The sequence below is a fragment of the Thamnophis sirtalis genome, unplaced genomic scaffold (genome assembly GCF_051295495.1).
Source record: "Thamnophis sirtalis isolate CommonGarterSnake01/CBP01778 unplaced genomic scaffold, rThaSir2_p1.2 scaffold_8, whole genome shotgun sequence".
NCBI classification, from domain to species: Eukaryota; Metazoa; Chordata; class Lepidosauria; order Squamata; family Natricidae; genus Thamnophis; species Thamnophis sirtalis.
The window spans coordinates 14911887-14929576 of record NW_028261388.1 but is presented as its reverse complement, the minus strand read 5'-3'; the positions used below and the strand labels follow the sequence as shown (position 1 = coordinate 14929576).

The window sequence follows — 17690 nt, the reverse complement described above, 5'->3', positions numbered from 1 at the left end:
ATGGGGGGGGGGGGAGCAGGAAACATTTACAACTTTAAAAAAATCTAAACATGCATAATAATTTCAAATAATTAAAATTCAACTTACTTTCTTCTTTCTTGCTAATAATTGCTGGTAGAGTATAAATCTAAAAAGAACAAATTTGTATTATTATAATGTAATTTTTTGAAAATCAGATGAGGCTATTTCACTATTTTCTTATCAGAGTTATTGTTATTCGCCTATAGACAGCAGTCTTGCCAGACTAAAGTACTATCTGTATAACTATTAGATATGCTGTATTTTTCAAACGATAAGACGCACCGAAGTATAAGAGGCACCATGATTTTGAAGAGGTAAATTAAAACAAAAAAAGATTTTGCACTCTGCAGGCCTCCCAAATCTTCTGCACGCCTTGTTTTTTTGCAAAAAAAAAAAAAAGGAGGGGGCATGCAGAGCTTTGGGAGGCTTGTGGAGTGCTCCTAGGAGGTGGGGTAAAAATGAGCAAAAACAGTCCTCCCCAGCCCCTAGAAGCACTTTGCAAGTTTCCCAATCCCTCTGCACATCCATTTTTGCAAAGGGGGTGGAGTTTCGGTAGGCCAAAAATCTGTATTCAGTGTATAAGACGCACCCAGATTTTCACCCTCTTTTTGGGGGGGAAAAGGTGCGTCTTATACTCCAAAAATACGGTAGTTGCGAACTGCTAGGGAGGACTCACCATCACTCTCTTTCTGCATACCAAAGATTCCAAGCTATGTTGGGTCTTTGCTTTCCCTCCTGCAACTTTGGATTACATTCGACCACACTACCCGATGCTCATCATTCCTAGCCATCATTGGAGGGACTCGGGAAGCATGACTTTTCTGTAGCTGCATCTGCCCTTAGGAACACCAAACCACTCAAAGTTCAACTAACTCTGCTCATCTTTTAGAAAGTTTTAAAGACCTGCCTGTTTTTCTAGGCATGGGGGGCTAGAAGAGTAATAGAGCCCATGTTATTAGTTGATGGTGTTTTTGGGAGCCCATTTGTGTTAGTTGGCTGGGAACTGCATTTATAGAAATATTTTAATTCTTATTATTATTAAGATGAGTGAGATGAGTAGCCATATAAATCAAATCAAATTTAATCTAATCTAATTATTGATGCAACTCTCACCAATGCAGAGGCCTCCTTTCATATACTTCTACAACAACTTAGATAATATCTATCTATCTACAGTGTCTGTCTATCATCTATCATCTATCTATCTATCTATCTATCTATCTATCTATCTATCTATCTATCTATCTATCTATCTATCTAAATTCTATGCCACCCATCTCACCTAAGTGACTCTTGATGGTTTACAAATATATATGCAGCCATATAAAAAATTAAAACAGAGTTAAAAGCAGTATTAAAAACAAAATAAAATTAGAGGTTACAAATTTAAAGGTTAAAATGTTAAAGAGGAGGTAGAATCACCTGCAAGCCATTAACCACCCTTGGGGTTGAATATTACTTTTAGGCCCCATGCCAATTGTCCCAAAGGTGCTTTTTCCAAAAGGCAAGTGAACTTTCTTGTTTTTTTCTTTGAAAATGTTTCACTTTTCATCCAAGAAGCTTCTTCAGTTCTAACTTCAGCTATTTGCTATTTTAATTCCTTTTATTGTCCTGATATTAACTTTATTTTTTACAACAAATCACTGAGAGATTTTGATAGTTTGCGGTAAATCAAGTCAGAACAAATAAATTGATTAATAAAAGTATATTTGTATTTAAAAACAGCAGTGATATTTTTAAATGGCATGCAAAACTATTTTGTTTGTTACTTTCAAAAATCTCAGAGGGAGCAGAAGTAGGGGGAAAGGGAGATGGAGGGATGGATGAATGGAGGGAGGGAAGGAGAGAGAGAGGGGGAGAGAGGGAGAAATGTTTTTCTTACAGGTTCCTTTCCATCCATAGCTTCTAGCCAAAGTTTTCTGTTGGATTCAGAAAAAGCTTGCAGGGTAATGATCCCATGTCTATTTAAAAATAAAAGAACACAATATACAAATTAGAAACTTGGTTATTCACTTTGTTCCCATGAATCTGAAAGTTACGCTAAATAAAAGTACAAAACCTAGAACATGAAAAGATGTTAGGTATTACAATTAACCTGAGCATATCTGAAATAAATAAATAAATAAACAAACAAACAAACAAACAAACAAATAAATGTTCTTATCAGGTTAACTGTTTCTGTTCTTAATACAAAATCTTCTTGCTTATTGCAAGTTTCCCAAGTGGAAATTTTCTAGGGCCATAAGGTGAACAAAATTAACAAACAGCAATACAGCAGAAAATAACACACAAAAAAAAGTTCTTAAATAGTGAAAAGCAAGGTCAAAGAAGATTTTTCAAGAAGAGCGAATTCAAATTGTATTGTTATTATTTTGTTAAAAATAGTGTGAAACGAAATACATTGATAAGATCTTATTCATTGCAGAATACTTTATTTTTACCATTAATTTTAAATTAATGAGATAGGTTTGTTTAAAATGAGACAGATGTGTTAAGTGATAATTGCTGGGAAAGCTAGCTATTATCAAAGGATGTATAGCTATTTAATATATTTAATAAACACATGTATACACACAGACACCAACTGATATACACACACAATAAAATACATTCACATGAATAACTTTGGAAGATTACAATCTTCCAAAATGGTAACAGGTGGTGCATTCAGAAAAAATAACAGCTATGTATTTTCTATAATTCATAAATCCAAAGGAGAAATGGATATCCAACAGCACTGAAAACAGAAACAATGACTTTGAAATGGGATTAAATCAGAGGTGGTATTCAGCCAGTTTGGACCGGTTCGCCAGAACTGGTAGCGGTGAACTGCCGGGGGGGGGGGGGGGGCTACCCGCCTTGGCTCCAAAACATCCTATGTATCCTCATTTACAATGTCACATGCATGCGTGCACGTCACACATGTGTGCATGTCACACGCATGTGTGCACACCACATGTGCAAGCAAAGCGCATGCAAGGAAGGCCGTACACATTTGTGAAAGAGATATGCGTGACGCAAGCATGCGTGCACTCACAATGGCGAACCAATGGTAAACCTAACTGAATCCTGCTGCTGGACTAAATGTATAACATTATAGAAGATATGTCCCATAATGAAAAAGAATAGGGTCTTCTACAACAGGGGTCCCCAAACCCTCGTACTGGCCATGGCCCGTTTAGAACTGGGGCGCGAAAGCGGAAGTTGCACAAACCTTTCACACAAATGGAACTTCAAATAACTAGCTCACCGCTCACACAAATGGAGCGTCACGCGCACACAAGTGCCCGCCACTTACGCAAATGGAGCTGTGCGCAAAAGCGTGCGTACCTGTCACTCACACACAACCATTTCCTCTCCCCCCCCATCGATCCACAAATCCAGGAAGTTTGGGGACCACTGCTCTAGAATATCAAATCTGCTGAGAGAAATAGAACTTGAACAAAAACCAACACAAAAAGATTTGAAAGTCATTGTGGAGATATAAGGGCAGATGCTTTATAGACAAAATGATTCTGGAGGACTTAACACACCTGTTTTATTTCTAAGAAGTAGAAAACTGTTACCATTATGAATGGTTTTCCATCACATTTTATATAATCTAGAGCATGGGTGTCAAACTTGATGCGTCACGTTGCCATCACGTGACGTTGTTTCCATTCGCGGAGCTGGGGTGGGTGTGGCCTGCATGTGATGCATCCGGCCCGCAGGCCACCAGTTTGACACCCCTGATCTAGAGAGGTTTTGGGAACAGGAAAAAAAAAGGTTGCGGGGTTAAGTGCTATGCAGATGGCTCACAAAATGTCCTAACAGGGCACCACGACATTTTTTTTCCCTTTAAGAGAATTAAAAAAATCACCCTTTCTAAAATTGCAAACCTTTCGGCAACTTCGATATCAAAGCAGAAGCGCTTGTCAATTGAATCTGTTTTTCTCCGGATGCAGGACTTCAGCTTGAACAATTCTGGTGAATTTGGAACAAGGCCGTTCTACCAAAAAAAAAAAAAAAAAAAAAAAAAAAAAAAAAAAAATTAAAAAATTAGAACATTTAAAGTTAGAATGAAGAAACATTCATTGCACAATGAAATCAATTGCCAAATAAGATAAAGAAACTGTAATTATCAACCACAGGAGCTTTGGTTAACTTTGCCGATAAAACAGCAGCAGGAGAGAGATTATCTCTAGCATCTGCTTAATATTAACCCAGAGGTCTCTTTCTGGCCATGGGACAAAGTACAGACTTAAAATATGTAAGACCTACCAGATCTATATTTCCCTTCTATATTTATTATATTTGCATAGACATGCATATTCACCTTTGCTTTTAAGTAGTGCTCACATATTATTTCTGGAAGTATTTTGAATGAGGCAGGCAATCATCCTTTCTCTTCAAGAGAACGGAGAATATCTCTTTTGCAACAGACTCTGCAGACATTTGCCTTATTTAGCATTAAGAAACTTTTTCTTAGTTTAACTAATAAATGAGCCACAGTGGCGCAGTGGTTAAGAGTGCAGTACTGCAGGCTACTTCTGCTGACTGCCAGCTGACCGCAATTTGGCAGTTTGAATCTCACCAGGCTCAAGGTTGACTCAGCCTTCCATCCTTCCCAGGTCATTAAAACAAGGACCCAAATTGTTGGGGGCAATAGGCTGACTCTGTAAACCGCTTAGAGAGGGCTGTAAAGCACTGTAAAGCGGTATATAAGTCTAAGTGCTAATGTTATTAACTAATAAATTCATTTTTTTTTTAATTTAACCAATAAATCTGGAGATACTGTAATCTCTACTGGCTTTATTTCTGGAAAGGCTAAATTCAGCCAATGTCTAAGCTCTTCACTAAAGGCATCTTGTGTCAGTGATGACTCCCAGGGACTGCTAGTTTTCTAGAGAAGATTCCGGAAGTGGTTTGCCATTGCCTTCTTTGGAGGATTGAGAGAGAGGGACTGGCCCAAGATCACTTAACTAATTTTTGTGCCACTTTACAGCCAGTACCATTAGACCAGCGGTTTTCAACCTGTGGTCCGTGGACCCTTGTGGGGGCTACCATGTCATCAGAGAGAATCGGGAAAGGCTTGAAGAAATGTTATGATTTAAATCTCGAGTTAACTTCTGGGGGTCAAAGGTGAAGGCTGAGAACGACTGCATTAAAACAGAGTGAATTTGCTGTTCTCTGTATATAGAAAATAATTAAAACTGAGTGCTGTCACTCGACACTTTACTTTTTTTTCCCATTATCACATTTCCAAATCTTATCTTGGCACACAGAAGAACACACATAGAATACGGCATTCAGTTTTGGTCACCACACTAAAAAAAAAGATATTGAGACTCTAGAAAAAGTGCAGAGAAGAGCAATCAAGATGATTAGGGGACTGGAGGCTAAAACATACAAAGAATGGTTGCACGAACTGGGTATGTCTAGTCTAGTGAAGGACCAGGGGAGACATGGTAGCAGTCTTCCAATATTTGAGGGGCTGCCACAGAGAGGAGGGGGTCAAGCTATTTCCCAAAGCACCCGAAGGCCACACAAGGAATAATGGATGGAAACTGATCAAGGAGAGATTCAACCTAAAAATAAGGAGGAACTTTCTGACAGTGAGAACAATCAACCAATGGAACAGAAGTTGCCTTCAGAGTTGCAGGAGCTTCATCACTGGAGGCTTTCAAGAAGAGATTGGACTGCCATTTGTCGGAAATGGTGTAGGGTCTCCTGCTTGGGTGGGGAGTTGGACTAGATGAGCTACAAGGTCCCTTCCAACTCTATTAATCTGTTAATTTCTCCTAAGGAGTGCTACATTTTAAGACTTAAAACAGAATAGAGAGAGAGACAGAGCACCAGTTTGGTCTACTGCCTAAGGCACTGGGCTACAAAAGCAGGAAACCAGGAGTTCTAGTCCTGCCTTAGGCATGAAAACCAGCTGGGTGACTTTGAGCCAGTCACTCTGTCTAAGCCCAACTCACCTCACAGGCCTGTTGTTGTGGGGAAATAGGAGGGAGAAGTTGTGTTGGATATGTTCGCCACTTTGAGTTATTTGTAAAAAAAATAATGAAATGCAATACAATATAATACAATATAATTTTGTCATATAATTTTATTTTATAAATAATAAATAAATGTTCTGGGAGATACAGACATTGTTCAAGGTAAGCATATGACTAAAGTCACTCGGTCTTCGGGATGATACTCACAACTTTCCCTCCAGATTTGGCTTCAGAAATACTCATTGTGAATGCTTTGGTCCCTTTGTCATATGTACAGTAATGTTTTATCCAAGCAAATCCTAACGGTCCTAAAAAAGAAGAGGAGGGGAAGTGGTTTTTTTTGCAGGTCATGAGAACAAAAAATTCATAACAAGGAAACCTTTTATGCTAAAATGTATACTACAGTCATATAGGTAAAACTTCCCCTTGCACACATCTGCTAATTGTTCCTGACTCTAGGGAGTGGTGCTCATCTCCATTTTAAAGCTGAAGAGCCAGTGCTGTCTGAAGACGTCTCCATGGTCATGTGGCCAGCATGACTCTTACCACTCTCCCGGCCTTCCGTAAAGCGACCAAGATCTGGCTGTTCCGGCAGGCCTGGGGCTGTTGATTAACATCCAGCCCCACTTGATTGAATGGATGATATCTTATTTTTAATAATTGTATTTTTAATATTTTATATGTTTTTACTTTTGTTGTGAGCCGCCCAGAGTCCCAAGGGAGTGGGCGGCATACAAATCTTATTAAAGTTGAAAGTTGATTGAATGCCGAAGGTGCACGGAACTCTGTTACCTTCCCACCAAAGATGGTCCCTATTTTTCTACTTGCATTTTTATATGCTTTTGAACTGCTAGGTTGGCAGAAGCTGGGACAAGTAACGGGAGCTCACTCCATTATGCGGTCCTAGGGATTCGAACCACCAAACTGCCAACCTTTCTGATCGACAAGCACAACAGCCACTGAGCCACCGCTTAGTCATATAGTATAAAGTAATGTTTATTAAAATATAATTTTACTAATTTATTTATGATTCCCACTTCAAAAGCCACCTCACTTGTAGACGACTCTGTAGATGATGCACTGATGATGTTACTTAGTTGGGTAATGAAATGTCTGCAAGAAACCACCAAGTTCAGAAAGCTACCAAGGACCCCACATGACTCTGGGAAGTGCACAATTTTTTTTTAAAAAAAACAAAGGGATAAAGCTACGAGCACCAAAAAGAAAAAGAAAATGCCCACCCATGAAATAAGCTAAATGACGATATTTTTAGGTGTTTCCCCAAAATTAGCGCCGAGTATTTTGAGATACACGGGGAAACTCGGTCTATTTTAAATCACCCGTCTCAAAATTACCACACAAAGATAATAAATAAATATGTTAATTTAGTCTGCCATATAGGAGAGACTGTATCTCTGAGACTGAAATTACATTTGTGTCATCTTTCTCCCATAGCCTAAACAAAGGAGGAAATAATTTCCTCCGCTATGACAACGGGTCACCGTGGCCTTTCACTGTCTAGTGAAGCACTGTGTGGGGGCCTGGCATTTTCCTATGTCCTTGCTGTCCTCTTAATGATGTCCAAGGTAATTTCTGCTTAACAGAGACCTTTGGGGTGGAGGGTTGCCTTTTATTATTATCAGTTAGTTAAAGGATAGGGGGGAAAAAATGCCCAGAGCAAACTGTCGCTGTTCTGAAGCAGGAAAGGCAGCCTTGAAAAATCATCGTGAGGGAAAGGGCTATTTTTTGGGGGGGTCACTTAGAAGCTGTTTAATAGATGGGGAGGGCAAAACATTTCAGTGAAACAATCGTAACTTCAAGCTACTTGGTCCTCGGAGACCTGCTTTTAGGCAACTGAATATCACCATTCCAGAGTCATTAATTTAACAATCATTTTCAAGTGGTCACACAATATTGAGAGGAAAAAAATCAAAGGGATATATCTGACAGATGTCCCAGGAATAGCCATGCTCTTGCTCTTAACGTGGGATACAATGATGGCAACCAATGTTCCCTCTAATTTTTTTTCAGTGTGAGCAGAAAAGTATAGTCTTTGAGTGGCACATTTTCATGCCTGAGCACCTGAATTTTTTTCACAGATGTCACCTAAGACAACGACGAAATCAGTATTATTTGAAACTCAGTTATGTTTATTCAAGGTACCCGCTTAATTAAAAGTGTTATATAATATCAGTATCACTTAAGCTCCTGCTTAGCAACCAAAATGTTGGCTCAGAAAGTCTGGCATTTGAAACAAAAAATAGCCTTTAAAGTTGTGGTGTGTTAGGAGCATTTTTAGTCCTGCATTTTAAACACACACACACACACACGGAGAGAGGGAAACATAGGAACTTCGAAGGGTGAATAATTTGAAATGGTAGTTGGAGAAAATAGTGTAAGTAAAATAGTGCTTTATATAATTAATGAACAGGGTTTTTTTTAATAGTTTCTTTTTACATTCATTTCTGTGTTCATTTTCTTGGGAATGAAATTCCGTGAGGCTAACTTAATTTTTGGAAGAAAAAAAAATAATGCCTGTAAACCAGCAAGAAATTTAAGACAATCTTTAAAATTTGTATTCAAAGAATTTAACAAGAAAGCTTTTCTGTTTGCATTGCTTTCAGCAAACATTTCCTATTTTTACTGCCTTTCATTCACCCACTTTTCACTGATATGCTTATATATATTCATTAAGTGACAGCATTTTGGCAGACAGCATTGCTTTTTCTACATTACTGTATGAAAATGTCCTGCATCTAAAACTAATCTATGGCCTTATCACTGCTGTGACGAGCCCCCCTCACCAGAATAACTGCTGCCTCCTCCAACAGCACCACCACATTTGCTGCCCAGCGCTGCAGTTGAGGTGAAGCTGCCAAAGCTCCCGCTGGTGCCCCCGCCCATGGCAGCGGCGGCGGTGCCTGCCTCCCCCTCCGCTCGGAACACCTCGCCTAAACAGGGGTGCTGGCGGGAGCTTTGGCGGCTTCACCTCAGCCGCAGCGTTGGGCGGCAAATCCGGCAGTGCTGTTGGGGGAGGAGGAGGCAGCAGCAGATATTCCGTTCGAGCAGAAAGCAGGGCAAGGGATGGGAGGAAAGGAAAGAGCCTGAAGCGCCTGAAGCGATGGGCTTCCGGAAGGCGGAAAGCGGGGGGGGGGGAGATACCGGCAGTTTGGGTGTCCAGGAGAGCCATCTCGGTGCCGCCAAGGGGGGGGGGAACACCAGGTGCTGGGCTGCCTCAGACTCGCCCTCTCCATGGCTCCCCAGGGCTGCAGCAAACCAAGCAACAAAGCGAGCTAGAAGGACCGCCGTTTTTTTTTAATATCTCTCCCAGTCTGGGGAAGTCCTTTGTGGGCGGCCAGTTCTAGCTGCCTGCAAAGGACTTCCCCACGTTTGCTTTGATAGAAATCTCTGCGCGGCAGTTAGAAATCTCTGCGCGGCAGTTAGAAACTGCTGCGCGGGGGTTTCTTGCCACGTGCGCGGCCGCGCAGCCGCGCACCTTAGAGGAAACAGTGATGGCAACTCCTTGGGAAGCTAATAAAAACTTCTGCCATTTGATGACATCTTGAAATAAGCAAAGGGCTTACTTATGAAATCTATTTTACTATTACAAAATCTCTGTCCTTAATGGTTACTTCTCTCTAATGATTTATAAGATACATCAGTTCTACCATTCGGTCTTTCTACTTCAGTGTGCAGGTGCCTTATCTTTCTAGTAAAATCTGTTTTTTCCCCCCTAAAATATGGACATCCAATAGTAAAATAGTAAATCTGTCAACAAAAGGTCTTCTACAGGTGCATTGGTGTAGTCTGATAATAATAGGAATAATAATATCATAGAAGAAAGCAAAGGTAGTACCAATAGCACGTTGGGTACAATCCTAAAACAATGGGAATTTGAACACCTTTGGCATTGATAAATTCACCATCAGTCAAATTACCAAAGGCAGCTTTACTCAGAACAGCTTACAATCCTGCTATGATATCTCTAACACAGGGCTGGATCCGGTCCATGGGGTGCTTAGATCTGGCCCACGGGGCTGCCCTGGAAAAATCAAAGGACCGATCCGTGGTGCCTCTGCTAGCAAAAACGGAGCCAGGAGGGACACGCGCGTCCCTCCGAGCTACGTTTTTGCTGGCAGAACGCTAGCAAAACAAACTACTAGCAAAAGTGGCATTTGATCACATAAGTGACATCGAGCTGGCCACACACAACCTGGCCTTGACTCCCCCCCAACCCCACAAGGTCAAACACAACCCTGATGCGGCGCTCAATGAAATTGAGTTTGACACCCCTGCTCTAACACCACAAAAACCTCAGCATCTGCCTACATCCCAGATCCTTGGGAAAGACTTGATGGCTAAAAATGCCAAATCTAGTCTCAACATCTGGATGACTGTGCAACTAACTATTATAATGGAAAAGAGTATAGACAGTTCTCAACTTACAATCATTGTTTAGCGCCTGCAATGGCACTGAAAAAAATGACCCATGACCGGTCGATAACCACAAAACCCACAGGCCATGTGATCAAAACTCAGGAGCTTGGCAACTGGCTTATATTTATGACAGTTTTGGAATAACTGGAATTATTCCAGTCCTAGAATAATGTGATCACTATTTGCGATCTTCTCAGCTGGTTTCTTACAAGGGGTTTCCGTAACAACTGCATGATTCAGTTAACAACTGCATGAATCAAGTACGACTGGAGCAAAAGAAGAAGTAAAACTCATTTAACAACCGCCTTGCTTAGCAACGGAAATTCTGGTTCCAATTGTATATTGAGGACTACCAGTACATACAGTATGATGTGTCTTTAACTCTATGATGTGTTAACTTGTGATTAACTTATAATATATTGTGTGGGGTATTGACTACTCACGCTTCTCTTGGATGTAGAGGTAGCCCTCCATAGTCCACTGGCTTGGTGGCCTGTAATCCTGGCTGGCAGACTTCATTCGCTGCATAAGTCGTTCCACTTCCTGACGCGTGCTTTCAAAATTATTCCTGGTCTAAGGAATCAAACAGAGAAAAAGAAAGATGGTGAACAGTGAATGGCCCCTCCCATAGGGAATAAAGAGGAGCAAAAGGGGAGTGGAGTTTGCAGGAGACAATTAGTTCAATTCATTAGGGTGAAGATCTGTTCCTGACTTTCTTGCCAAGTATTGTCTGCCACAGAGTAGCATTTGGAACATATCAGCCTGGCAGCTCTCCAAGCCTGATAAAGGTCTGTAATTGTGAAATCTCTTGAAAGACTGTTGGCCGGGATTTTGCTGGAGAGGAATTCACTTTAAACTAAATAAAACTAATCAGGACGAGGAGTCAGCTTCGTGCTTTTCGGAAGCCTAGGTCAGAACACTAATATATTAATGTATTTGCCTTTATACCTCCTCCGAGTACAAATGGCTATTAATAAGCAAACTATATGCTGTATCTGAAGAGAATGCTAGTATTGTATATTAGTGCATAATTCACTAGTACAGTAGCATTGCACATCTCCATTAGTTCTTGGGATGAAAACAAAACTATATTTTTTTCAAGTATAGAATCTCTGCTCTGCTAATAAAGTAAAAAGACGTCAAGGCAATGGCATTATCACATTCATATAAAGTGGCCTTGGGGAATATTTATTATTTGTAGCCAAGTACCAAATAAGCCCCCCCAAAATCCAGGAATTAAAGAGTTTTCCCCTCTCCATTCCCCTTCGGAGGGGCAGCAGAGTGGAGATCAAGGATTTAGTTATGCTTCCAAAACATTTGCTTAATCTTAACTCGAATAATACTCTGTGACTATGTCTTGTAGAAGATGGCGTGGCGGTATACCGATCAAGAGACATTAAGGCTGTGGGAAGTGATGCTGATCGCCTCGGAAATTATATTGTATGGGACTTTAAAAAAAAAAAAAAAAAAGACTTGATGGACAACTTGGAACTTTTACATAAACTGCTTATGTTTTATTCTCTAGGGTGAGGAAGGCGGAGATTGTGATGCTTTCGGATTGTGGTTTAGGTTGAATCGAGTTGGGAAGGGTGGCGCAGATGGGAGGGTAGTGAAGGTTTAATTAGAGCTTATTTTGGGCCAGAAAGTAAGTTGACTTTTATAGTAATTTTTATCTGAACATAATGTTTGGAAGAATATATTCAGGGAGCTTGAAGGAAGGCGGAGCAAATAGGAGAGGTGTACGGATGATAATAAAATATATATATGGACACGGGTAGAGGCAGGATGAGAGGAGTTGGAACAGAAACCGAGAGAAATATTTGAGGTGTTTAAGTTGCTTTATAGAGAAAGAGGTAAAAGGGATATATTAAAGGTTTGGAAATGGATACATATTTAGATAAAGAGATAAGGTCCCTAGCTAGAGTAGAATTTTATTTGATTAACTCACTTGGTTTCAACATAGTTTGAAATCCTGCAAGTAATAAATTAATTGAGACTAGGAATGATGCACATTGCTTAAGTGTTAATAATAATGGGAAGCTGAGCTTAAGGTAGAGAGTTTATTGATTTCTCTTTTTTGGGGGGGGGTCTTTTTCCCCTTTCTTTTTTTTTATTTTTTTTATTTTTTTTTTATTCTTTATTTTTTGTTTAGCTTCTAATCTATTTGGTTTCAATATACTCCAGACTTTGCTTGATAAGGAACGATGTCGGGAATGGGATCTGGGAAGTCGGAAGGCGGTCTGGGAGGGGGGGTTCATGGGGGGGGGAGGGGGGAGGGTGGAAATATAGATTCAATTTTTTAAAACAATGAATGCACTTGGATACTGTTGCTTTTTTTTCTTTCTTTCTTTCTTTTTTTCCTCCTTTCCCTTAAATTTTTCTTTTATAATTTTAGTGTAAATTACAAAACGAATAGACCAATGAATAGTAAAAATACACCGAAGTGAGGAGTAGAGGGAAAGAAGAGGGAGGAATTAAGAGGGAGTGAGAAGGGAATGTAAGGAGGGTGAGATGGTGGGAAGGGGAGAAAGGAATAGTTGAGGGGGAGGGGAAGTAGAAGAGGGGATTGTTGGAGGGGAGAAATGAAAGTTGGAGGGGTAGAAGAAAGGGTGTATGAAGGATAGAAGTGTTATGAGTTGTGTTTATTGCTTTTTTTTTTTAACTGCACAGTATTTAAGTGATTGTATAAAGGAAAATGAAAATGAAATAAAAGATGTTAATGGAAAAAAAAAAGAGTTTTCCCCTCTCCCTTTCAACATACTGTTGAAGATGACATCTTTAACACTAAATACAACTGCTTTGAACAAGATCAGCAACTGGCACTGAATCATTGTGATATGTAACCAGAGTTGTGAGATTGAACTAATCTAATAACGACCTGTAAATTTCCTCAGCCTTTTGGCTAAAACACATCTCCCCTTTGCTCTTTCAAAATATAAAGTTAGAGCAACAGTGACCCCTGGTGCTTTTAAAATCAACAGTTTAGATGTGATCTTAATACACACTTTCCTTTTCCTCTCTGTGGTCAGATTTTACCATTCTGTTGAATGGTACATAAAATATGCAACAGTAAATATGAAATTTTTGTATCCTCAGTTTTGAATTGTTGACATTTGGAAGTTTGTATTTTCTCTTCCTCTTCTTCTTGATTCAGAGATTTAAAAATTTCTATTTATATGTTCTCTCCTTCTAGGCAGCAATTTGGACTTGCCCCAAAGGTAAGACAGATGACAGCATAAGAGTTAAAAGTATTTTGAGGACTGACATCCACAATACTTCATTCTCTCCCATCATGGCACTCTGCATTAATAATCTGTTCAGCACGAAGCATATTTTCATCCTTAATATGTTTTGTTATACTGTATATTCTTATACATTCCAGTTATCTGTCTATGGAAATTCTCAGTCATCCAGGTCGTGGTTGTCTCAAAGGTGCTTTTTCAATTGGACTTTCTGGGTTTTTTTCGAAGATGTTTCGCTTTTCATCCAAGAAGCTTCTTCAGCATCTTGAAGCGAAATGTCTTCAAAGAAAAACCAGAAAGTCCAGCTGACTCTTGACATTCCAGTTATCTGGAGATTAAAATGGAAGGTGGGGGTGGGGCAGGGGGAAGAAACTACATCAAACTATAATAAATATAAAATGCATCTTGTGACATATTTACTCCCGTTTATTAAAATTATGTTTCCACATGTCCTGATGTCAATTACAGTTGCTGTATTCAATGTGGGGGTCTATGGATTCCAACAGACCCCCCCAGACTTGCAGTTCATAAGGATCTAGTCCAGTGATTTTTGTTGTCACGTGCCCATATCCATAATGCAATGTGCGCATGACACACCGAGAGAGACCGCCTGCTGCCAATTACCTCCCACAGACCCATTAGATCTCACAGGGTTGGCCTCCTTCGGGTGCCATCTACCAGCCAATGCCACCTGGCTATTACCTGGGGGAGGGCCTTCTCTGTGGCAGCTCTGGCCCTCTGGAATGAACTCCCCGCAGGGATTTGGACCCTCACCTCTCTCCAGGCCTTCCAAAAAGCCGTCAAAACCTGGCTTTGCCGACAGGCCTGGGGGTGATGAGTTCCCTCCCCTCTCGACATGTATGGTTGTGCGACTGTTGTTTACTTTTATTATTTGTATTTTGTTTTTTTTTAATGTTCCCCTTTTTCCCCCTTGAATTGTTTGCCGCCCTGAGTCCTCCCGGAGAAGGGCGGCATACAAATAATAAAATTCCATTCCATTCTGCATGACCCGCCCCCTGCGCATGCACCCGTGACACCCCCCCCCAGAAATGTGCATCCAACCCCCCCCCCCCTGTGCACTAGTTTGGGCCTAGGCCACCCTGCAGCCTCCTGGGACCAAAAATGGGGCATGGGAGGGTGCACTGCACCCCCACGCTCCCCCTGCGCATGCATGACAGAGACACAATAATCAGGTGGTTAGTGGGAGGCATGTGCACATGCAGGGTGGAGCTGAGCTGGGGGGACGGCTCACATGACCGCAGAGAGGGCTCCGCGTGCCATCTGTGGCATGCGTGCCATAGGTTCGCCATCCAGGATCTAGTAAATTAAATTGTTAAGACAGACATTTGTTATGTGAGTTTTCCCCCATTTTACATCCTTTTTCTTTGCCCCAGTGGTTAAGTGACTCACTGCAGCTACAGTAAGTGAGTAATATGGCTGTTAACTTTTTATAGAAATCTCATAAAAATGGGAGGTTGGCATGCTGCAGAACAAAATTCTACTCTCAGCATTTTTATTTTCAGAATGCATCTGGACTTCTAACAGGTCAGTAAGAAAAAGGGAAATAAAAAAACAACAACGGATGATCAAAGCACACGTTCTGCTTTGAAGTGTGTCCATTTGTGGAGCAAAACAATAAAAGGGAATAGGAAGATGGGTAGCAGATTACATTCCATTTAAGCAGTGCTTTTTAGCTGCATATAAACATATTACATATAGTCCTTGATTTACAACAGTTTTAGTGACCGCTTGAACTTACAACGGCACTGAAAAATATACACTATATTGCCAAAAGTATTCGCTCACCCATCCAAATAATCAGAATCAGGTGTTCCAATCACTTCCATGGCCACAGGTGTATAAAATCAAATACCTAGGCATGCAGACTGTTTTTACAAACATTTGTGAAAGAATGGGTCGCTCTCAGGAGCTCAGTGAATCCCAGCGTGGAACTGTGATAGGATGCCACCTGTGCAACAAATCCAGTCGTGACATTTCCTCGCTCCTAAATATTCCACAGTCAACTGTCAGCTGTATTATAAGAACGTGGAAGTGTTTGGGAACAACAGCAACTCAGCCACGAAGTGGTCGGCCACGTAAACCCGTCCAACATCAGTGTGTGTGACCTCACAAATGGGCTTCTGGAAGAATGGTCAAAGATTCCCATCAACACACTCCTGAACCTTGTGGACAGCCTTCCCAGAAGAGTTGAAGCTGTTATAGCTGCAAAGGGTGGACCAATGTCATATTGAACCCTATGGATTAGGAATAGTATGTCACTTACAGTAAGTTCATATGCGAGTAAAGGCAGGTGAGCGTATACTTTTGGCAATATACAGTACTTATGACCATTTTTCACATTTACAATTGTTGCTGCCTCCCTGTAGTCACATGTTCAAAATTCAGGGCACCTGGAAGTTGGCTCATATTTATGATGGCTACAGGGTCCCAGGGTCATGTTTATACTTTTGCAACATTCCTGAGCCCAAAATTTAGGTTGCTAAGTGAGAAATTGGTTAGAAGTGAGTTTTACCCCCTTTTACAACTTTTCTTGCCACATTTGTTAAGTGAATCACTGCAGTTGTTAAATTAGTAACCTGATTGTTAAGTGAATCAGGTTTCCCCATTGACTTTGCTTGTCAGAAAGTTGCAAAAATGGATCACATGACCCGGGACACAGCAACCGTCATATATGGGAGTCAGTGGTCAAGCATCTGAATGTAAATCACATGACCATGGAGATGCTGCAACGGTCATAAGTCTGAGAAATGGTCATAAGCCACTTTTTTCAGTGCCATTATAACTCTGAATGGCCACTCAGTGAACTGTTGTAAATCGAGGACTACCTGTACTCGCTTATAACTTAGGAATTTTAAACTTGATTTTCCAAGGTAGAGACCTGAAATGTCTGTTCCTTGGAATTATAATAATTTATAATTGGTGGTTTTAATGTTTTTGTTTTATATTCTAAGCAGCCTAGAATCACGAGATGGGAGGCAAATAAATAAAAAAATAAATAAATGTGATAAGCAATTGCAGGAAAGTTTGTGCATTTATGCCTGAAACTATTCGTTTTATTTTCCAGAGATTTCAATGTTGTAATTGAATTGGGCAGTCATCATAAAGGCATTCAATTATTCAAAAAATGCTAGTAAATGAAATTTAGCCTTACATTCTGCAAATTGAACTGCAGCTGTTGCTTGTATGGTGCAAATTCCTGGGCCAGCTCGTATCCCTCATGGTAAAATGTAAATAATCCCTGAAGAAATGCCAAAAGCTGGGGAAAAAAAGAGAAAAAACAATAAAAACGAGAACAAAACAAAATAGAATCAAAACCCAAAGGAAGCGTTTAAAATTCATTTTATCCATCGTGTAACTGAAAGAACATGAATCAATGTCTGTGAAGATATTAAGAGGACAAAATATGAAAACAAAACACGGTTTCTTTCTTTGGCTTTTTCAAAGAAGAATTGAGACTTTGATGCATTAATCTAAGCATAGTTTGTTAGCCCACCTTCGAAGCTGATTGCTAGCACAAAGAGTTGGTGAGCACAAGTATTTTGGTTTGTAGCTATCCAGTGGTGGGTTCCAGATCCCGTTGCAACCAGTACGGTGCAACTGGGCCGGGTGTACACCACATGCATGCGCGCATGGCGCACATGCATACTTACCGCCCGCGACGCTCCAGCTGCTCGACGGAGCGTCGCGCAGGTGCCATACATTCCATGCACAGAAGCCCCGATTGGCTCAAATACAGGTAAGGAGGATGGGCGGGCCCTCCGGAGCACCGTATTGGAATGGTACCTGGTGTGCCCAGCAGGCACCGGTATGTCTGTACCGGGGTGTACTGGTCATATCCCACCACTGTAGTTATCCCAAGATGCCAATGTTGTCTCTTTTAAAACCACTGAGAGAAATCAGGAGGTAGGACAGCAGAAGAAAATAGAAAACAACAAAGCCAAGCTGCAAGTCAGAGATGTCCAAACTTGCCAACCTTAAGACTTGTGGA

General features: G+C 40.7%; 1 protein-coding gene across 1 annotated transcript in view; it reads right to left on the bottom strand.

Annotated features, from left to right (window-relative positions):
* ARHGAP42 (Rho GTPase activating protein 42) overlaps nucleotides 1-17690 on the bottom strand; it is a 182179-nt gene that overhangs the window by 33481 nt on the left and 131008 nt on the right. The window contains exons 7-12 of the mRNA XM_087721121.1: nucleotides 16854-16958; nucleotides 10883-11012; nucleotides 6210-6310; nucleotides 3900-4009; nucleotides 1904-1982; nucleotides 88-127 (exon numbers count right to left, since the gene is read on the bottom strand). Coding sequence (XP_087577247.1) covers nucleotides 88-127; nucleotides 1904-1982; nucleotides 3900-4009; nucleotides 6210-6310; nucleotides 10883-11012; nucleotides 16854-16958 — 565 coding nt within the window. The remainder of the gene's footprint in view (nucleotides 1-87; nucleotides 128-1903; nucleotides 1983-3899; nucleotides 4010-6209; nucleotides 6311-10882; nucleotides 11013-16853; nucleotides 16959-17690) is intronic.